Source organism: Sphaeramia orbicularis, chromosome 9 (assembly GCF_902148855.1).
Source record: "Sphaeramia orbicularis chromosome 9, fSphaOr1.1, whole genome shotgun sequence".
NCBI lineage: Eukaryota > Metazoa > Chordata > Actinopteri > Kurtiformes > Apogonidae > Sphaeramia > Sphaeramia orbicularis.
The window spans coordinates 29,402,953-29,426,957 of NC_043965.1; the positions used below are offsets into that span (position 1 = coordinate 29,402,953).

Below are 24,005 nucleotides of genomic sequence, written 5' to 3' on the forward strand. Positions count from 1 at the left end.
GTGTGTGTGTGTGTGTGTGTGTGTGTGTGTGTGTGTGTTGCTCAAACAGTCACAACGGGGAAACGTGTAATGATGCTCACAGTTCAGTGCTTGTGAACACGTAAATCACTTTATTAGTTTATGTTGCTGAGTGATTTTAATTTTGCTGACAGATGTTTTTAGAGCATCAGCTGCATGTGGCTGTCCAACCCGACGTCCACAAACGTAACACTCATGTGCACACCAGAGGCGTCTCAAGCCATAGATGGCCCCCTGGAAAAACGAATGAGCCCTTTAAGCCCATACAGAGCCGTATTGACTAAGTAGTGGAGTTATAACCTTGATGTGATTACGCACAATCAATAATAAAACAGGACCATTACCATTTGTGAATTTCTGCATAGTTTGCATGGTTGTGAACGCTCCAAGACGCGTCCTTCTAGTCATCTGCAGTTTTGTTGGGGGGCCTTGCACTCATGACCTCAGTGTTTTCCCAAATGATTGTGCTGCTTGTTGGTTTCAGCTGCATTAAAGCTGCGTTTCGTGCGCCTCGTAAGCTCTTACTGTTGCATCATAATAGATTTAGCAAATGCCTTATGTGTTTTAGGTGTATCTCTATAAATACTTCATCAAATTGTATTATTATGACAAAATTAGAAATTCACACAATAGTAGGAGATACAGACATGCAGTGTATTTGTGGATAATTCATTTATGATTAAAAGAAACCAAAATGAATCTTAAATTTACAAAACAGGGAATCATCAGTTGCAAAGAAAAGAGAATCCCAGGATTATGTGGGATATAAAACGACAATAGATGTATTTACGCATTTTATATAAGCTATAACGCGTAAATACATCCAATATGTTCAAGACATGTTTAGAATTATGCGATTAAGCAATTCTCTGCGCGTTTACGATAGGTTATTGATCATAAAGATGTCTATCGTTTCTTGTTTAAATAAGAAAAGATGGAAAACAGATGTAAAGGGGGGAATAATAACACTTAGTAGGGCGCGCTTACATGTAAAATCCAAACTTAGCCAAACATGTGAAGTTAAATGTCATAATACGGTTGTATTTTACAAAGGCGTAAATGAGCACTTTGTCCTGGAGTGTCCTGGCCTACATTGTTACATCATTTATTTAATATCACTTTACGTTACAATCCCCTAGCGTTACTATTGATTATGCTTTGATACATTTTACACTTTGTCATCTTATATTTGCAAATGTTTGGAAAAGTTAGAGCAATTTCCTGAAAGTATCCCCGTGTTAAGTACAATGCATCCTCCGAGTTTATGAAATTTGCGCGAATCTTTGATATTTGCATGTGACAGAGGAGCCTCGTGGCTAAAATGGCACTTAGAAAACAGAGGAAAAGATGGGCTACGGCTGCTCTCCTTGATCAGCCTTTTAATCCGGTGACACTATCGCTGAAACAAACAGCCTGCTATCGATCTTTTCATTATGTGTTCAAACAACAAATAGCCTTGCAGGTGAGGTGAACGGGACGTGCAAAAAAAAAAAAAAAATCAGAAAGAAAGAAAAAAAAAAATCCCATGCCCAGCGGAACAAGCAGCCTGTAATAACATTACTACTATCTGATGTGCAAAAGCACTGAGGACAGACGCAAAGCGCACACACGCCTCTCCACTATCGGCGATAATTTGGAGAAAAGACGCGAATGTGCATGAGTTAAAAAGTTGTGAGTGTGCCACGGGTCGGCTGCGTGGTTAGAAGTTAACGGTCATGTGGCGTGTCACAGAGATTTAAGCTTTGCGTCTGGAGCCAGGCGTGTTTTAGCGCACTATAAGTTATTTAAAAAAAAAAAAAAAAAAAAAAAAGGTGCACTTGCCTGATCGGTTGCCTGTTTTCTCCAGGTGGAAAGCCGCTCCTCTACTAGTAACCGCCGCCGCTGGTGCTTCTTCTTTTAATGTCCTGCTGTCCACTTTCTCCTTTTTCTCTCGCCGTTTCCCAGCTTTCTATTAGAGCCTCTACTCTGCTCCCATTCGCTGTCCCTCTCACTCTCCTCTTCTCTTCTCCCGTGGAGCCCCTTTCCAATCTGTGGAGTTAAATCTTAATGATACACTTACAGAAAAAATTCTTTGTCCGATTTAATCTTATTGGTTTCACCTTTTCAAAGAGCTGGAGACATGGCCGTGGAGTTTCAGTGGAGTGTCCGAGACAGGGACGCGAGAGAGAGCTCTCTTGTTGAATACTTAAAAACAACCCATCCCTCCTATGCGTTTCCAAAGGGGGCACTTGCATATTTACGCTCCATTATATCTGATAATGTCTGTGTGTGCTTAAAAGCTTTGAACAACTACTTACATTTATTTTTATTAAATCCTAATCTTATGTATCAGGAGTTGTTATTCATTTTCAACACGGTCTATTATCATGTTTTTGGAAAAGATTTACACACATTGTTTTTACCTTGAGTTTCCATCTTAATCCAGGAACAAAAAAACACTATCATACGTCTGATATTATTTTTATTTTCTTGCTTAACTTCTAGTTATTTATTGTTTCAAAGTACTTTTTTCCCCATAGAACATAATATTAACACCAAAAAATGGTGTTTTCATAAAGAAATCCAGGACAAGAGAAAACTTAACAACACACCGAGGCTTTTTTGAGTGTAAATGTGCCAACTTTGTTAAGTTTTAAAATGGTACGTTTGATGACTTGTACATTCATTATTATGAGGTTGTAATTGTACAATGTACGCTAGATGGCAGCGCGATCCAGACATTTTTGAGTTGGAGATGTGGTAAGCCTGCAGACACACAGATACAAAAAGCCGGAATCCCCATGCAAATTCCCAGCAACTTCACATGATTTTGAATTACTGTCATTATTAAGACATAATGTGACACCAGCTCAGTGATTGTGGAGACTGTAGGACCTCGGTAATTATTGAATATTGGTGATTGCTCCGGCTAATTTTAGAGATTTTCGGCCGCTGGCACGATATCTCGCTCGTTGAACACACTGTACATTATTCGTCGCTCTCCCCATTGACATTTTACTGTGTTTTATAAGCTTGTGTGAAATAATTGTAAGTTTTTATCACTGAGTCTATCGATAACAGACATGGATGTACCGCAATGCGCATGGCAAAGACACAACAACGTGTGAAAATATGAACCCGCTCCAGACCAGCAATGACATGTGTTAATTTTATGTCAAAAATGCCAGTCCGAGACGCACCATTTTAAAACTTTGGGGAATTTCTGAGCAAGCGTCTCTTTTTCGCCGCTGCGCTCAGCTTTTGGTTTATTTGTCGTGCGTAAAAGCTTTGTTCCCCCCTTGCTTTTACCCCGCTTTTTCTCCTATTCTATCCAGGGTTTCTTCCTCTTTTTGGTGACAATAGACGGCCCATACTAATCAGGTTTCAAAGTAAATAGCAGCGCGGGGCGAGCTCAATGTAAATTGTGCCTGTCAGAGCCCCCCAACCCTCCAGTCGCGGATGGCAACACTGCAAAAAATATCCACGCTCGAGCATCAGTCAGTCCGGTGCCGAGTCCTGAAGTCTTGGATTTACCAAAACACTGGACTGAATCGTCTATTAGAGCGAGATGCTACCACTCGTACTCGATACAAATCGACCCATCAATGTAAATTTTATTACATCGGCTGTGCATTTGGAGGGAATCTCCCGACGCGCGTAGCTCAGCGTTCGCATCGCGTAAAAAAAAAAAACCGGTGAAACTGGTCGGAATTTGATTAGACGTAAGTTGAAATCTGCAAAGCGCGTCGGGGGTTTTTCTCAGTGTTTTCTACGGGAAAAATATATAACATTTTAAGATTGGAACACGAGACCAAGTGACTTATTGAGATGGACATTTTTTGCAGTGAATGAACGGAGGGGGACTCTAACCAATGGAGAGAAAGAGAGGGCTTGGCTATAACCTTAGCCTCCCATTTTCTCTCTCTCCCTATCCCCCCTCTCCTCCTCTCCTCCTCCTCTATGCAGGGCTCTGGCCAGTCAGTCGCCTTTGATTATCAGTCTCCAGCAGCCCCTCTCTTGGCTCCTTGACATGAGCACCATATAAGGCGCAGCGATCTCCATAGAAACGTGTCAGTTTCAATAGTAGTGTCAAAGTTCACTATATACAGACATTCGCGCAGATCCCCCGTTTCGGAAACATTGCTCTGCTGGTCCTCTCGTTTAAGCGCATTCATTTTTGGGTCTCTCCTTCTTCTTGCATATTCTATTAGTTGTTGGTGTTTTTCCTCTTCTTTTTTAATCTTTTCTCATCGTATCTCCATTCCTCCTGCTGGAGAGAGGTGAAACTATACATGGGCACTTCATTCGGCGACGTGGTTTTCTTTCGCTGCTGGGCGAGATGATGAGGTTTATTTAAGAATATAGATGTAAAAATCCAGCTCTTCAGTTTTTCCTCCCCTCCTATACGGCGAAGACGGGAGTGTAAAGGAGCAAGGGGAAGAAAAGAGAAAGGAATTTATCTCCGCAGCACTTTGGATCGCGTCTTTCCAGCTAAAGGTTTTTATACTCGTTCCTGCGTCCATGTGAATCGCTCCTTTTTTTCCTTTGTGGCTATTTTATATCAAACTGCAATTTGTCACGTTTGGACTCGGGTTTTCCTACAAGATTAGGGATTCCTGAATGGCTGACTGCAATTTACCTTGGAACTGGCCTCCCGATACTTGCATATCCTGATCGGGTGCCTATTCAATCGCCTTCCTATTTTGAATGTATTGATCGCATTGTACTCCCCTTCTTACCCCATATGAGATTGCGTGCTCCGATTTGACTTTGCACTGTCCCGTCTTTTGAGATCTCATTTTTTTTCCTCCTCTACGCTTCATTCACACCGGCGATCATTTCGCTTTATAGCACTTTCCGGGGCCGAGATATGGCAATGGTAGTTAGCGTCTGGCGAGATCCGCAGGAAGACGTGGCCGGAGGACCTCCGAGCGGCCCCAACCCAGCAGCGCAGCCGGCGAGGGAGCAGCAGCAGGCGGCGTCGGCGGCGCCGCACACTCCGCAGACCCCCAGCCAGCCGGGACCCCCGTCCACACCGGGGACCGCCGGGGACAAGGGGAGTCAAAATTCAGGACAGAGTCAGCAGCATATTGAATGTGTCGTTTGCGGAGACAAATCGAGCGGCAAACACTATGGTCAGTTCACCTGCGAGGGATGCAAAAGTTTCTTCAAGAGGAGTGTACGGAGGAACTTAACATACTCATGTCGTGCCAATAGGAACTGTCCCATTGACCAGCACCACCGAAACCAGTGCCAATACTGTCGGCTGAAGAAGTGTTTAAAAGTGGGAATGCGGCGGGAAGGTGAATATATATTTTTAAAGCCCACTCATGATAACGCATCCTAGTAGCAGGCGAATAGGGCTGCCATGTTGCATTAAGGTCACAGACTATATGGCTGGGCATACTGCAGTCTCCATCCATGTTTTTGAGGGATGTTTGCATGAATGATTAGTCTTTCTGCCTATGTGAGAAAGGGGTAAAAGGCCAGTGCAGCCACAGCAGCTAAGCCTCTGAATGCAGGTCGCCTCAACAAAGCGACTAGTCTGGCTCAAGCCTTTATTTTGTTTTTGTAGCGGTGTAAAATCAACCATGATCAAGCAGAGGCAGTGGGTACAGCAGGCCTGTTTTACGCATATGTTTTAGAGCAGAAGAAGGGTAGTTTGTGTGACTGTGTGCCCCAGTGTCTGAGTATGTGTGTGTGTGTGTGTGTGTATGTGTGTGTGTGACTGTGTGTGTGTGTGTGTGTGTGTGTGTGTGTATGTATGTATGTATGTACATTGTGCAGGTCTAATAGTCTAGTCCATAAGTATGTGCAGCTTGCTTATTTGTAGTTCTTCAGTGTGGTTTGGAAGCTGTGTTTTTGAGTGTAAAACGAACACACTACAAACCCACGTCTCCCTCTAGCTCCATATGCTGACTAGACAGCTCAAACACACTGACTAATGCCGCTCAAGTTGTTCATGGCTCATTGTTTTGCATGCTGCCTCACAGGCCGTAAAACTTTCCTTTCTATTTCAAGTTTTTTTATTCTAATTTGTGCAAACATCCCTCATTTAATATCTACTATTTCCAGTCCTCATGACAAGCCCATGTGTAAAATACACCGAGGTGCATTAATATTTTACTCTCAATATTTAACACCACTCAAAATCATTTTATTTCCAGCTGACCCTTTGCTGTGGCCAAAATGTGTTAATGTGGTTGAATATATTTGTAATTATCAATTATATTTGTAATATACTTGACCACAATGCATTTGTATTAATATAAACAAAAATCCACACAAATAGTGTATTATAAGGAGGCAGTAGGCTATAAGGAAGCAGTTGCGCCTTTAAATACTCGTAATAATAAATTTAGTAATTTAGATTTGAGAAAATATTAAGAGAATATGTGCGTGTTTGCTGCATGAAAGTGACTGTCTTTTTTATTTTGCGTGCAGTCAGTGTAGCTTCCATCCCTAAATACAAATGCAAGCAGTGTTAAAGATGGGGGGCAGTGCACATCTGTTTTGAATTGATGATAGGATAATTTGCTCTGGAATATTAGACTATAGTGCTACAAACATCATACATTGAATATGTAGTGAAAAGGGACATGGATTTTAATTTAATTGCATGCCGTTTCACTAAGCAGGATTATACTAGCTGCAGCGTGCTTGACAGTTGTTCTACTCATGAACAATGTTTATCAGTCCTGGATGCACATTTCCTCTTTTTCTCTTTCTTTTTGTCAGCGGTTCAGCGAGGACGAATGCCTCCAACCCAGCCCAACCCAGGCCAGTACGCGCTGACGAACGGGGACCCTCTGAACGGCCATTGCTATCTGTCCGGATACATCTCGTTATTGCTGCGGGCCGAGCCTTACCCGACTTCCCGGTACGGGAGCCAGTGCATGCAGCCCAACAATATCATGGGCATCGAGAACATCTGCGAGTTGGCTGCTCGTTTGCTCTTCAGCGCCGTGGAGTGGGCGAGAAACATCCCTTTCTTTCCCGACCTGCAGATCACCGACCAGGTGTCCCTTCTCAGGCTGACGTGGAGCGAGTTGTTTGTGCTTAACGCGGCCCAGTGCTCCATGCCTCTGCATGTGGCCCCTCTGCTCGCCGCGGCGGGCCTCCACGCCTCCCCGATGTCCGCGGACCGCGTCGTGGCTTTCATGGATCACATCCGGATCTTCCAGGAGCAAGTGGAGAAGCTTAAGACCCTGCACGTAGACTCGGCAGAGTACAGCTGCCTCAAGGCCATCGTACTTTTTACATCAGGTGGGTGTTGAACATGTCACATAGGAACATGTCTGTGATCAGACCAGGCCTCAGTGCAATACTGGTACTACTGGTACTAATGGTACTATGGTACTGGCGAACCGCTATGGCATCAGTGATATTGCTGTCATGTAAAGACTGGTCACAAATCTGAGTTTACGAGAGGTTTGTGTTGCCGATTGAAAAGCTATTTTGTCAACAGCTTGCTACATATCCACTTACATGCATTCCCATGTCAGCTGGAGCCGCAGCATTAGACGTGTAAACAAATCCAGATTGAGAGAGCGCATCAAGTTTTGAAGAGTAACACTCAGTTGTGTACTTTCTAAAATCACAACTAGTTTACAATTCTATATCTGTTGATATTTTCTGAGTGTTGATTTTAAACTTTTCTGAATTGTTTGAGCCGAGGATGATATTGTAGTTTCGCGTACATAAATTTTGGAACAGGTGTCAAATAATTGAGCGTAAAGATGAAATAGTCTATCACATGGTGATATATGACAGCTGATGCATTTATGGATGTTGGTGCAGGCTTTTATCCTTGTTTTGCGTGCACAAACACATGTCTTGGGGGGCAGGAAATAATCCTTAGCAGACTGAGATCAAAAAACTGATGAAAGTTGAGTCATATGTCAGTGCAACGCGTCTGTATCACAGAGCACTGCTGTATAGACTGTAGAGTTTTATTAGCTGACCTATTAATTTTCTTATTTAGAGTCGTTTTTTTGGCGCATGCTATGCTTTGAAAAGTCATCAGCAGCCATTTAAAAAGTAACCTACATTGTTGATAGCTTAACTGATGACTGACTGGGACAAGGTCCTAAAGGTCCTCATTTACTCTCTGTGCGTAATTTAGATGCTATTTTGGAGAAGACTGTGTATTTAGTGCCATTCGGCTATTACGTCAAGGGAATCTAGTAATGATGAAAAAGAAGGGAAGGGAAAGTTGAAAGTGACGTTCAGGCCCCCAAACTAGTTCTTAACTCACCTCAAAGTTTTGACCTCATTGTTTTCAGATTTGGACCGTGTTATATTTCTATAATATGGTTGTAAATTTTCTATAATTCAACACGTTCGTGATAAAATAGTCACTTTTGCTTTAGTTTTGAGATTTAGATTTATATTAAATTAATTGTCACTTCCAATATTCCTAGAAAGCGTTAGGACATCAGTTTATACATAGATGGTGTACACACATCCTGTTGGACATTTGAATAATTATTTATATTATTTATTCAACATCGCCTACACCAATAAACATATTATATTATATTATATTATATTATATTATATTATATTATATTATATTATATTATATTATATTATATTATATTTGTTGGTAAATTATGTTACAGAGTGTGTATGCTGTCACAATATGCAGTAGTAAATAAGGATTGAAATGTAGTTGTAAGTGTTCACCAGACTTGTAAGACTGTCCTCTAAACTAAGTCACCCTCAGTACTCAGTTTTACTTACCTGGCGAGTATGACATTAGACTTAATTTCATTCTACAGGATTTGCTAGTTTATTTATATTTTTCTTTCAGGTGACATTATAGTAACTTTTCAATTTGGGGATTTGGCAAAATTTTGCAACACACTGAAAACTGTTAGGTTTGAGTACAAATAAATGTTAGCTCATTTATCCTAAAGTGATATAGCAGCCTGTTAGATTCACTTTATTTACAATTACACACCACGTAAAACACTGTAATCGTGTTTTTCTACTAAACGGCGCTTTGTTAATTCACCTTAGATTAAACCCCAAAACTTCCTACACACACTGCCATCCTCCGTGCTTTCGAACAGATTATTTAGTTAGGTTAAAAGGATACAACTGGGGCTGGCTATAACATGTCATGTGGCATTTTGCCAGGACCAGCGTGGATTGTTAATACCGTCAGTTTTGTAAGTATAAGATTCGTAAATAATGATGACCAGGGTAAACTATTGGACTAAAATCCGACATCAGTGTTTTCTGATAGTCCTCGTCCACAGTGTGTGCGTTCACCCCACTAACCACCCACAGGAATAGTAGTTTGTGAATCTGGAAGCCATCTCCTTCCATGTCCCACTTCACTGAGGGGAGGCAGTGGGGTGCAGGGTTGGAGGCTGGCCTGTGGAGAACTGTGGGGTGTCGTGGACCAGTTTTATCCTGACGCACAGATCCAAACACAGACCGGCCTCCATGAAGTCCCCACATAGCACTTGGACAACATTTACGCCTCGTATTTTCCATTGAGAGACATTTCTAAATGTAATGAATTTCAGCCTCAGTGATTGCTTTAAAATTCTAAAGGGACACTCAGCGTTAATCCAGACAGATTTGCATACATGGAGCTCTGACCGGCCGGACTAAGGTCACAGTAAATCACCCCGAGATCTCAGGGTTGCCCCCGGGTTCATAAGGTTATTGTGTCTGGTCATAGTGAGTTATAGCTCTGAGAATCACGAATAGGCTTAAAAGCCTCCCAGATACCCCAGTGCGGTGTTTAATGTATTAGTGCCTGAAAACTGAGGCTGCCTATCCTGTGTAGTTTCCACAAAAGCACAGCTGAAAACAGGATCTTTTGAGGATAGCGCAGACTCCATGTGGGACCGGATCGTACATGTCAGCGGTTATGCAGTTTGCGTTTACAGCTGTACAACACGTATGCTCAGTGTGTGTGTGTGTGTGTGTGTGTGTGTTTTAAACAGCCTAAAACACTAGGACACTCGAACAATGCTTTTGTCTCCAATAGAATATGGTCTGCACAAGGCTGCATAACACACACACACACACACACACACACACACACACACACACACACACACACACACACTCATACACACATTTACGCCTGTGTCGTTGCACTGGCTCTTTTTCTGACATTTTCTATCTTTTCTGCGTGACTATTGACTTCAGCTCCTGTAATAAATTTGATTGGTTCCAGCGTCCTGTCCTATAGGCTCCATCGAAAACAGGCCAAGAGTGGTCTATGGAGAGAAGAGCAGCGAAATGACTTAACAGCTTACTGCAGAGTAATTAGGTCACATTACATCCAGTGTAATTTCAGATTCATCAGTGCCGTTTATGTTTCCTTATACATGAATCCCCAGAGTTTAGACATGAGGAGCATCGGCCTTTGGGCCCATACCCTACCTTTCGCCTTTGCCCCATCACTTACGCACTACACACGCCTTTAGCACCGTTCTCTTGACATTTAGCTCTGTATTATTTGCTGTATGAACTGGCAGAGCTATCCTCCACAGGATTGTGCATCTCGTACTCCAGCAGTAAGCCCCTTGTTTATTCTGTATGACAGTCCCACTCGCTCAGTGTGATGTAGCATGTTTGGGCAGTGTGTTTGTTCATTCCACTTTGTCAATAACACGTAAAGGCTGATGTTGAATGATAACCGCAGTGCTTTTGCACAACGTAAATTGGGGATGGCAAAGTGTGTGCACTTGCCAAAGTAAGCCCAAGTGAGGTTAAATTTGTTATTTTGTGTCCGCATAGAAAATGTTAAGCAAACTGAAAAGAAATGCAATCATATATTTACCTATGAAATATTTAGAATGAAAAAAAAAAAAAAAAACAGATGTGGATTTAATATTACTGTATCTCTGGGGTGTTTTTAGTTGCTGAATGCTTAGTGACTTGTTGGTGTGATTTATTTATTATTTTAATCATATTTGGAGTGAGCGTTATTGTTTCACTTGTGTTTTATGTATACGTTTATCAGCCAAATCCTATCGGGAATGGGGACTTTTTTGGAAAAGACATATTGTACCTTAGGGTTTAAAGAAGTGTGGAGTCTAACCCAAGTGTTTTGCTGTGTGTTTTATAGACGCTTGCGGCCTGTCAGACGCAGCTCACATCGAGAGCTTACAGGAGAAATCCCAGTGCGCCCTGGAGGAGTACGTGAGGAGCCAGTACCCGAACCAGCCCAGCCGATTTGGGAAGCTCCTGCTGCGGCTGCCCTCCCTGCGCACCGTCTCTTCCTCGGTAATCGAGCAGCTGTTCTTCGTCCGCTTGGTAGGTAAAACTCCTATTGAAACCCTCATCAGGGATATGCTATTATCCGGGAGCAGCTTCAACTGGCCTTACATGTCCATTCAATGATCCTTAAATGAAAGTGGAAAAAAGAGGGGGGAAAAAGGACCAAAATTCAACACCCCTCACCATATCCTCCTTCAAGAAGACTATATATAGGACCTTTTCTGAGAAACTTGGAAGACATTACTTTTTTTCTGTCTTCTGGGACTGAGATGGAATACATTATGTACAGAAAAATATTGGAACTGGACTTTACACCTGTGTAAATCCACCCTCATCTTCAAGAACAATACTCTTCATTTTGTAAAATACTAGTCTTTATTTTCCTTTTTTGTAAAAAACAAAAAAATACAAATAAAATGAAAAACATCATATGCGCAGTAAGAAAAAAAGAATCAAGACTTAGCGGGAAAATAATGTTTCCAAGCAATTATAAGAATTGTCCTGTGTCTATGTACCTCTCTGTTTTGTATTTTTTCTGGTTCTAAACCAGGCTTTCTGTGATTCTATACTAATAATTTTTTGATATAACCTTTTGCTTCTTATAATGAGTGCGATATATGTTGTCGAAGCTATGTTCTCCAAGAATTAAAATTGAAGTGAGAATTTAAAAACAGAAAAATAAAGAAATTTAGACAAATAAGAAACAGTCTAATCGCTATGACAATATCACCACTGATGGTTGAACTTTTTTCCCAATTGATACGATGGACCTGCAACAGCAGCAAACTGACCTCCAGGACATTTTTACTGAAAGGACGTCTGGGGCGCCTTTCCCCGGGCCATGAGTGCGTGTGGAGTCGATCATCAGTCAAAGAGGAGAGACATGAAAATCAAAAGCACTTTTAATATATCATTTCAAATACATTTTGTTTGTTTCGTCTTGAAAATTTTCATTGTTTCTTGAATTTTATTGGTTGTTGCCTTCAATTTGCTTACTTCATGATGCAGCTTTTTGCAGAAGGGTCGGTTGATGAAGTTGTGTGATGGTGACTGTACTATTAAAAAAAGAAATAGGCAACGATGTCTCATTCTCAAGCATTTTCCTGGAAGCAATGTCAAGACACTCAGGCTGATTTGGAGCCATCTGAAGGAGTCTGTACACTTCTTGGTTTTACATGAAAAGCGAAAACGCAGCCTACACTAAATGAGTCAGTATTCTTGTGCTTTTCCTCATAAAAAACAGAATTTTGGGTGGAAAAAAAGAAAAAAAAATGTTACACCTACCAATGAAAACGATGTGATACACGGGATTAAGTGTGGTAATTACACAATTTGTTCATAATATACACTTTAACAGACCCACTGGCATTATATGTGAACACAAAGGAGGGGGATGCTAAACGTGAGGAGCTACAGCACTGAGCCCTCTGTCAGCCTGTGAGCATATTAATGTTTAATATTTTTCCCAGACAGCAAGGAAAACCTGCGCACCTCACAGAGCCACCTCTGTCCCACCTCCCGTGGCTTAATCAAGGTGATTCTCCGCAAACCAAACAATATTCCCCTCTCCCCAGTTCTAAAAACTCTGCCTTGATAGTGCATGCCTCAATATTGATGTGGGCGTCATTTGGCAAAAGGGTTAGGTCCCGCTGCAAAGCTGCTGTGATATGCGTGATCAATCTGGAAAATGTATTTTACAGCATGTAAGCCAGTCGATAGGAACACCGAGTGTGATGCATTGTGTGGGAATAGAGAGGAGGAAGAAGAGAGAGAGAGAAAGAGGGAGGGAGGGAAGACTGAAGGCAGTGCGGAAACAAATGAGAGGGAAAAGCGTGCGAGAGGGAAGGAAGGCAGTGTGCGTGCGAGGCTAGAAAGAGACAGAAAGAGATGTGGCCTTGGTTTGCCTGATGCATTCAGAATGTAATGAGTACATCGATAAGTCCTCAATGTGTTAGATGGGTTACATGGAGTTTCTGTCCTTGCACTGGTCTGTCAGCATGTGCGCTCCCTGTTTTTGTCTCCATATATACTTCACAAATGACACAGGAAGAACAGTTATGGACCTGGAGATGTACCCTCACTGTCATTACTGCATTACACTCACACCTCCAGTGATAAAATGTGATAAAATGGAAGGCGTTATGAAGAAGAAAATGGGGTTTTGGTGTGACAATTATTAAATTTTCCTGTTAGTCCCCCCATCTTCATCATCAGATGTGTTGCTTGTGTGCCATATTTCCCACATCTTCATCTGCTGACTGGCAGTGATGAGGTGGACAGGCGGACAGGAGCTGAACTGCATGCAGCACGTTGCAATGTCTGAATTTAATATCGCCATATTTGTTATCTGCCTTATAGGACTGGGGGATGGGTATTTGTGCCTGTGGTTTATTTGTTCACATTGCATGTCTCGTTCAAAGGCTATGATATTAAAGTATTAATTAGTTCGCGCCTTTCCGTGCTGGAATGCTATAGGTCGTGCTTTAGGTTGTCCTCAGATGCTCTCTCACAGGAATACACTTTTTATTCTTATGATTAATGTCTGTTCAGACATATTGTATCTATTAGCTTCAAATCGACCTGTGTGTAGAACTGGGTCAGTTGTCAGCCTCCTTATTGTTTCCTAAACTAATGCCCAGACATCTAAATGTGATCTTTTTTTTTTTTCAGATGAGGTCGTTGTCTCCTTATTGGCGGTCTGATTTTACACCAGCTGTAGGTCAGGTTATGTAGAAGATGCAGAAACACCAACTGATGATGCTATTCCTTTCTGCTTTACATTACATTCAGACTATGGCGAATTTAAGCAAGAAATAACAACAGACCCAGATAAACAACCATCCCTAAAGCGCAGATATTTACTGACTCACTGCTTATTTTGCATGTTTGTCTATAACCTGTGTTTTTGACATAATCCTGAAGATCGCTTCCTGGACGGCGACAAAGACTGTGAGAAAAGAACGTGTTTGTTGTTTAAAAAGGAATGAATATGGCTTCACTATGGCCATCACAACAGCTCAGGTCGTTTTTGTTTTGTGTAGCTCTAGACTAAATTGTTTGCTGTGTTATTAAACGCAGCTTTGAGCTGGTTGTCTCCACATAATGTATTCTAAATCCCTCCAGAGTAACTATCTTTTATCCTCTCGCTGAGAGCATTCTGTTATACAATTGTTACACTACAGGCTATATAAAGCAATAGTTCAAAAACAGATGAAATGGTGGCATGTGTTCCTAATTAACGTTTCTGTAAAAGAAATACAAGCAAAACTCTAGGACTCCAGGAAAAGTGATATTTAGTGTTGAAGCTGTAGATCATTTTTGACTCTGCTGCTTTGATAGGATCTAAAATTGGAATATTATGCAACACTTTAAATATTACATTAATAACATCTCACTATCAGTTATATTTTCATTATAATTCAGTCAGACATTCATCATCATATTTCTTGTCACCTTATGCGATGACAATAATATCACTGCTTCTGTGTAATTAAATAAAAAAATAAAAAAAAATTAAAAAAAATGTAGTAATTTTTCTACCAAAAAAGTAAATGTACTGTCACACTGGGCTATAACTGCGGTGGGTAAGGGAGATTGATATGTGGCACGCTATAGGCCCCATTTGTGTCTCTGTAATTTCGGAAACTCCGGTTACCAAAGTGTTACTACGAAATGAGTTAAATAACCATTTACCTTTGTCTGGTTTCATTCATCAAACCACAAGTGGAGGACTCCTAACACGGGGGGCTATTTGTTTGCTTTACACAAGCAGCTGGGTGCGATTTCACGTTTGAGATATCTGTCTGAAAGCGAAACATTTATTATCCTAAGTTGTCAGGGAACCTATTTCTCCAAAACCCTCAGTGCAAGCCAATGGTTTTATGCAGCGATGGAAATGTCCTATTGGCGTTACACGTCACTTCATTTCACTTATAGTAGCCTGGTTTTCTCCGTCACATTTGACAAATACCGTTGTTTGAGACAATAACAATTTTCAAATAGCGGCTCCGTGTGTGAACGGGGGGCCCTGTGAAGGATGACATGGCTTATTTCTCATATTGTCTTGTGCGTAAAGATGATGACAACACAGGACAACAAGTGCTTTGCCGTGTCTACCTCATGTGCCTCGTCCAGCAGCTTGGAACACGGCACAGTGAGGACAAATGTCCAAAATTAAATAGAATCCCAGGAGATAGTTGCGCTGTATCTGCAGACCACAGACTTTCTTGTTGTATTGACTGTACACACTCAGTTAAGAGGCATCTTGTGATTTCTGTGTGTTGTCCCGAGATCTGTCCGCGGAGCTCATAGGCAACCTTAAAGCCAATGGATCCAGTCCAGCCCTACGGGGCATAAAATATCCCTGGTTGTGAATGTAACATAAGGGGACGCCTCCCTGCGCCCGTGCGCGTCTGTGTGTGTGTGCCTGCGCACACGCAACTTTGTCATCATTATCATAATTGTGTGTAGGCAGCGGTCGGATTTAATATATGTGTGAGGTCTTTCAGTGTATATGTGTGCGTCTGCGGGCTCGTTCCTTGGAAGCCCGTGCGTAAGCGTGTATTTACGTACGCGTGTGTGTGCGCGCGCTACTGGTCGAAAGAGAGAGAGAGGGAGAGAGAGGCGGTTGTGGGAAAGCCCGGATCGCTGTGTAAGCGGATCCCTTTGTGTTGATTTAGGAAGACGTTTGCTGTATATAACGTTCAAGGCTGATAATATCATTGCCTGGCCAGATAAATAAAGCATTGGCCAAAACCATCGGGTCAGCTATCGATCCGCTTTCTACCCGAGAGAGAGAGGGAGAGGGGGAGAGAGAGGGAGGGGGAGGAGGGAGGGAGGAGGGGGGGAACAGGAGGAGGAGAGGGGGACTGAGAAAGAGAGGGGAGAAAGGGAGAGAGACCTCACTCATTAGCATTCCACAGCCATGGACTAAACGCTGACAACTAACAGAGATATCCAGCTCTACACCACTGCATGCATTTTCCCCCTTTGTCTTCTTCCCCTGGCCCTTCATTTCCAGCGGACAGATCTCTCTCGTCACAGCCAACACATTTTTATTTATGCCTTCTCCACTCTTTGCACGAATGGACCCGTGCACAAGAGAGAAAACCTTCCAGTAAAGCAGAGAAAAAAGGGGGAGTGATGTTGTAAAAGCTGTGCAGAAGTGACAGCGCTAAGCACACTGGCTTTTCTGGGGAAAGACGCAATTGTGGGTGACTTGACAAAATAGAAGTGAGAGATGTTTCAAATTGCAGCTTTAACGGCTATTATTTAGATATTAGGAAAGAAAAGATATTTACACCACATGTGCCTTATTATAACAAGATAAACGATAATAATCTTTGTATTTCTAATCCAGCACTAGGTCGGAATTTGTCATTTCTAATCACATTCGCAGACATTATCTTATTCCGCAAAACGTGCAGAATAAGATAAACGGGCACACTTTACTTAATGCTACTGAGGGAGGACAAATGAGTAAATAAAAATGTAATTCAATCCGCCTTAAAAAGTTATTTTTTATTGTTAAATGTGAGCAAACAATTGAATATAAATCTGCACTGGAAGCTAAAGTGCAGTGAGTGTTAATATTCTTAAACCTGTGTGGACTGGGGTGAATGGCAGAGGGTCTACCAGTGACATTATTTGGACAAGCTCCTTTTTCAGATGACTATATCTTAATATGGGTTAAAGTCTTGTCCGACAATGACAGCTGTTCATCTGATAGTAACTTCTTTCCAAGTTTTCTCCCCTCCCACCCCGGGGCCCCCAGTCTCTGTCTTGCTTTGTTGTTTTAAAATATGCATGTCTCTCCGGAATGCCAGTCACGGGTCCAAACTTTGTGTGTCCCAACCTCCCACATGATGAAATGATCCTTTTAAAGCGGGCTCAATATGTCTCAATCTGCACTCCTCTTCCCTCTCTAAAGCTTCTGGGTTCGGGACACATCCCAGAAATACATTAATTAAAACGCACCACAGACTTTTTTAGCACTGGAAAAGAAGTGGTTGGATCAAGTCAAGCTCTGTCAACGATGGATGGATGAAGATTCACGACAGGAAAAAGAAGAAAGTAAGACTCATTTTGACGCTCTCTCTCTCCTCTTTCCCTCTCTCTCTTTCTTCAATGTGTGTGTGAGTGTGTGTGTATCCTTTTCCTTTTACACAGTGTTCTTGTGTGTTCCTCGAACTGAAACGGATAAAGCCAGGGGGAGTGAGAGAGAAAGAGAGAAGTGTGAGAGAAAGGGGAGGAGGGCTATACGTAAAAAGTGAAAGAGGCCGGACGTGTGTCTATGTTTGTGTGTGAGTATCCGTATATACGCTCGTGTGTGTGTGTATGTGTGTGTATGTCATCATCAGAAAATTAACCAGCACGTGTTACTAAACTAAAACAAAATGCAAGTTTTCTTGGACAGGTATTCTGTGCGTAATGCAGCGCATCTGTGTGCGTATGTGTGTTTATTATCTAAATGTTGTGTGAAATAAATCACAGTATGTACCAGGGGAAAAAAAGAAAGAAAGAAAAAAAACCCGGATGTTTGGAAAGGAAATGCTTGGTTTTAAAGAGGAAAACCGTGAATCGGATGTAACAAGAGGAACTCCTAATTCCATCTGTCAAGTTTGAAGGGATGCGTGTACAGTTTCTCAGCCGCAAACTAATGCCATTACGCAAGATTACGCGACGTAAAAATAACAGATACGATCGCGTGTAATAATGATTTGTAAAGTTAATGTAATTCATGGGAAGGAAGGACTTGAAATCATTTAACCTGTTGCTTACGGTCCAAACAATCTTAATATGCGATAACATCCCATGAGCCGAGTATTTCATTCCATAATAATCCACTCTTACTAAAATGTAAACAGACCGACATTGGGACTCAATGGGAGATCTACACAAACAAATTAAATGTAATTACAATGTTCATTTATTAGATTCAGATACGCATTAATAGACACACCAACAGTCTGATTATGTCAACATATGGGAGGCCATGCAGCAAGAACCGGGCTTACATACCTGATAACGCCTGGGCTTTTCAGCAATATTTACGGCTTCTCTTTCTAATACACTCCAGATGGTGTGTGACTGTGCCACCGCAGTCAGATCCTCAATTTTTACTCAGCAGCTTTTTGTTGCAATTACATCAATACTGAGACAGGATTTATTGCTGACCCAATTTTGTTGTATTGTATACAAAAATAAATAAAAGGGGAATAAAAAGATGTAAAGTATATTATTTGGATGTAAATGTTTTGTTTTTTCTTTCCTAACTGAATTTTCTTCTCAGTCAAAAAAAAGAATAAATAAATAAAATAAAAAGATCTAATTAAAGCATAAGACTTATTGAGTCTTCACTTCATAGTTTGATGGATTAACATGTTATGAAGACAAAACACACAAGCTGCATTCATGCCTGACCAATCTTTGTTGTAGTATGTGCGTTTTTTGTTTTTTTTTTCCCAACCAGTCACTCAGGCAGAATAATGCTTTGTAAAGATCTATACCCTCTGTAGACCCTTCCACTGGCGAGAAATTGGGAAATATTTTGGGAAGTATCCTACTTCTCTTAGGAAAACGCATGGTCTTCCATTTTCTATGGATTTAGTCATCAGGCTAATTCCGTTTTTATTTTATTACAACTAGTAACATGATTCAAAAAAACAAAAAAAAAACCCAAAAAAACAAAACAAAACGGTGTGTCTGCTGGAAAATAATTCTCTTTTCCTCTCTGTACTTGAACGGGTAGTTAAATTGTCATCTCGATATGGAAAAAACAAATTTTGAGTCATAAACAAATGTGGTTAGTTTACATCTGTTTGCATGAATTTAATATTTTTTTCGAGGCTGCTGCAAGATAAAAGACTATCAAAGATGATCAAGACAATGAAAGTCTATCTATCTATCTATCTATCTATCTATCTATCTATCTATCTATCTATCTATCTATCTATCTATCTATCTATCTATCTATCTATCTATCTATCTATCTATCTATCTATCTATCTATCTATCTATCTATCTATCTATCTATCTATCTATCTGTGTTATAGGTTGTTTTAGTGTCTTCTGAGTTGCAGCTCATTTTGTTGCTATCTGTGTTTACCTGGTTTGCTCAGATAGGCTGCTGTAGGTCTATTATGATTGACTGAAACGATGCACTGAAGGGTATTTTTCATCTTTGCCACAGGGAACCGTTCCTGACAGTGGTAAGGTTTCCCATTGACTCCCTTTAGTGTCCATGCTTGGTGCTCTCTCTCTCTCTCTCTCTCTCTCTCTCTCTCTCTCTCTCTAGAAGACATGTTGATAAATACATGTCCTTTTTCCATCTTACTCAGCACCATCCATCAAATTTGTATGTCCATGTTCCACTGCTGTGCTTAAGGGAGGGAGGGGATGCCAGTAGTCGTGAAGAAACACACTCTAAATCGTCAACCAGGGGGATGCATGGCTCTCTTGTAACATACTAAATAATTACTTGATCATTCGCAGTTCGTTCTGGTCATGTTAACATTGTGAATTGTCTTGAGTCAGAATATGCCAGGGTTATTTTGTTAGGGGATTTAGAAGTGGTCTTTTGCTGTGCTCTGTGGGTTAATAACCTCTTCACGCACTATAACCACCGTGTTTTGATCCTAGTAATACGTTGGATAGAGTATTTCTCTGGCTTGCCCAAGGCTTGGACCACTCTACAGAAGACCAGTCGCCCTGTGGTTGCAAACTCTTTGTGGCCCCACATACCGCCGCTGTGATTATAGAAGTGCCTCCTCTCCCTTGTTAAAGGAGCAAAGCTCTAATCTAGCCTCTGTGTCGCTCCCAAAGCCAGCGTGCTATAGTGGAAATGTGTGTGCGTATGTGCGCGCGGGGGAAGAGTGAGTGGGGGTCGGTTGGAGCAAGAGAAGAAGGGAAGGGGTGAGCGAGAGGGAGAGGGAGGGAGGGGTGGGGTGGGGGTTATAACGGAGTGGCCCTTTCCTTCTTTTGAGTGACACGACCCCTCTCTTCTCTTCAAAGGCCACGCAGAAATAAACGCATCTCATTTGAATGGCGATTTTTCTTGGTGGTATTTTCACCGCCAAGATTTCTGGAATAGGAATGTGTATTTTTCTGCACTATTGAAATCGGGGACGGTTCTGGAGGTGGCGGGGTATTCAATATTCCCATCTCTCCACACGCAGCATTCTCTGCAGCCGGTGTGGTATTTTGTCCATGACTACACCATCAACACCACCACCACCCTCCACTCCAGCACCCCCCCACCCCCCACCCCGTCCAAATTCATTTGCATCCACTGATGATATCAGTAAAGAATTGCTGGCACCATATGAGGCAGAGTGGGGGAAGAAGGCTTATTTGGATAAAACTGGACCGCAGAGTGGACACGGCCCTAAAGGTCAGTCGCCCATTCATGTTAAGGTGGCAGGGGGTGTGTGTGCTGGGGGTGGGGGGCGGCATGAGATTGCCAAAGAGGCTTATTTGAAAGCGGGCGTATATTTGAGGCAAGGGATTGAAAAGAAGAGGACCACAAAGCTCGTCATACTTCAAATACGCCGCGTCACATCTTCACTCTCCCCTCTCCATCCAGACTGGTGTATGTGAGGAAGGTGGGCTCAGTGTTCTGCTGGGGCCTACAGGAGCTTACATACAGCAGATCATAAAACATGTGGACCACAAAGTGGATCATAGAGGTTTAGGTGTAAAAGCAGGGCTTCCAAGACTCTCCTTAGTGGTTCCCTTTAATTTGCACAAATAAAACCCAAACAAGGAGGCCAGTGTGGTTGTCAGAAAGTTTCTTTAATGTTGATGATGTGGAGCATTTCATGTAATCTCACTGGGCTGTTTACAACACCGTAATGCTGACAGAGATTGAAATGGAATCTAAAATCATCCTGGATAGGGCTTTCCTATACATCAAACCTGTAATTTTCTGATTACAAAGCTATATGTTCCCATTTTGGCAATAGTGTAGAATGTCAAGGAATTACTTCTAAGGAAAAAAAAAAAAAGCAAAAACGCTCCAGGCCTGTATTGGGAAACCCAGTGTAACGTTCAAGGAATGCAGGAAATACAGTTTATGTTATATGTATCAGACTTATCTTTTTTCCACACAATTAATGCTACATTTACTGTGTATTTATATTTGTAATACATCACCAATGTCCAGATATTGATTACATTTAGCAGCACACAGGTACACTATGTAAACAGTATCACTTAAATGACTAACACAAAAGGAAACTGCAAATGTATTTTTCCCATTAATTAATAAATCAATTAATGCACTCTCCTGCCGTGCTATATCCTAATTTACTTTGAGGGCACAGTAGCTATCCATCCTGCGCGTCCACACACACACACACACACACACACACACACACACACACACACACACACACACACACACACACACACACACACATACACACACACACACACACACACAACAATTTATCACTCTAATCATTATGTGGCTACTGTACATAAAATAGAATTAGGTACACTGCTGTGAAAAAAATCCTCGTAATTGTTTTTGAAACCTATATTAGTAATCTAAGTGTGCACACAAAGCCTAAACTTTCTTTTCATTCTGGAGGCTGTGGAGGGTTATTGGATGCCTTAACTGAGCGAAAATTGTTGCAAATTGCTGGTTGTCGAGGGACGAATGACAAGATAACGAATATGAGAAATTTTGCCCCTGACACCCCGGTTCATATATCACTGCAAAACCCCGACTAATCACTCACAAGTTGTCTTTAGTAATATTATACTTTAATATCACGCTTAAATAACATGTCAGAACTGTGTATTTTAATTTATTTATCCCCCAAAGCATATAGAAAAACAAACAAAATGCATTTGTTTCTAATATATCCTGGATATATTTCTTTTAAAAATAAAAATAAAAATGCGCAATTACGCATGGCTTGGAGATGTAAAAGATTAATTTACTATTTGAGTTTTTCTAACCTGTTCGACTGGGATGTGGTCTATAAGATGTATAATACGACTAAGAATCTGCCCGCTGAATGAGGCAGAGTGAAGCTTAATCATTTGTGATATGTAGCTCTACATTGATTGCTCCACTAATAGTACTTATGCCCCTATACTTGCGATCAGGCTTTTACCACTGCTATCATTATTACTCATCATTATTACTCAAACACTGCTCATACTGTATGTGGCTGTAACTGCTATTGCTGTTATTGCACCATCATTACCAGCAATGATGTTACAGGGAAGAGAGTTAGATCTGTCTTTGTATATGAAATAATGGCTGCGGTGAGAATGAGCAGGGAGGATTATTGCGAGTGGGTGAGAATGGAAGTGTTGAAGGCATATTACTGACCATACTGACCATTTTCCACACATCACTCCACTTTTTCTTTTTTCTTTTTTTCGTTTTTTTTTTTTTTTTTTGGTCAGAGCTTGCCTTTTAACACCTCTCAACAGCAGCGGAGCATCAGACGTACTGTATATAAAATTGATTCGCAACTATGCACTCGACAGAAGATGTATTGTTTGCTTGTGGTATACAAACACATCCCCAGTAAAACGCTGTGATGGAGCTTGAGAGTGATAGTATCGATTGATTTTGTCAAGTGGGGAGTCACCAGCCGGCCTCCCCCCCCCTCCTCCCCTTCGCCCACTTTGACATTAAAAGTTCTCCCATTTTCAGCTTGACCACCGGTCAGATGGTTTGCCACCCTGATCCCTTTTGGACGCGTATTAATAATATCTGAACCGACGGCGAAAGGGAAAACACAGACATTACACTTCCACTAATGAATACATTCGACCGGGATCAGCATGTTTTAATCTTTGCGTAAATGGCAAATAGGCACAAGCAGGAGTCTGGGATCACTTTATGGTTTGTGTGATATAAGTTTGAGTGTTGGAAAGCGCTAAAACCGCGGCGCTTGGTTGCGGCGTCCCTCTGCGCCCCTGTGTGCGGTGTGCGTAAAGTGAGCCTCTGAGCCTCAGACCCTCCGTGCTGTTATTGTTTCTACCTTTGTTTGCTAGATGGCGCTCTGCGTTGTGGGACCCTCTGACACAAGAACCGCCTCGTACCCTCTCTCTCTTTCTCTCTCTCTCTCTCTCTCTCTCTCTCTCCTCAGCGCTCAGTCCACCGGCGCAGCGCTGCTCCTCCATGGCCATTTTCAACCAACAATTTCAGCTGCTTCCAAAACGCCTCTCACGCAAACCCCACGGCCGTGGACAGTGGGGCAGCTTTAAAAATGCATTCTCCCACGTCCACTGACATTTTTGTTTGTTTTGCTAAGCTGTGAAATCACATCGATTAAAACCAGCGATCAGTAATGCGTTTAATTTGAATGTGAAGCCATAATAATAGATTGTCGCACAATATTTAAGCTTTGGATAATTGTTTGATTTAGCCGTGACATAATGTTGAGAAATATATCCACCTATTTTTTATCCGAATTGCGGAAATTAATAAAATAAATGAATTCTATTATCTGTTGTCAAAGAAACAATGTCTTATTTATTTAAGTAAATAACACACAACAACAGAAGGAAACAATCAACAACAATATAAATGCATCGAAAAATATTTAAATACATGAAAAGTTGACTATGAAAACAAAAGAAATACTTAAAGGTGATTAAAAAAATACATAAATAAAAAATATTTTCAGTGATTAAAAATAAACTTAGTGTAATTTTACTATTACAGTAGTAGGGGTATGATTTTATAACCACATGTCGTAACTTCTAATCTGTTTTAGATTGGTTACAACCAC

At 41.4% G+C, this 24,005-nt stretch overlaps 1 protein-coding gene across 4 annotated transcripts in view; it reads left to right on the top strand.

Moving 5' to 3' along the window:
- The first annotated feature begins 3,777 nt into the window (after positions 1–3,777).
- The window catches only part of nr2f1a (nuclear receptor subfamily 2, group F, member 1a), a 35,482-nt gene continuing 15,254 nt past the window's right edge, over positions 3,778–24,005 (top strand). The window contains exons 1-3 of one of the 4 annotated variants that reach the window (XM_030144459.1): positions 3,778–5,300; positions 6,739–7,263; positions 11,096–11,283. In XM_030144459.1, the coding sequence (XP_030000319.1) occupies positions 4,868–5,300; positions 6,739–7,263; positions 11,096–11,283 (1,146 nt within the window). In that variant the 5' untranslated portion in view covers positions 3,778–4,867. Of the gene's footprint in view, positions 5,301–6,735; positions 7,264–11,095; positions 12,514–24,005 lie in introns of those variants that run through there. The other 3 variants (XM_030144458.1, XM_030144461.1, XM_030144460.1) reach the window with 3 other exon arrangements.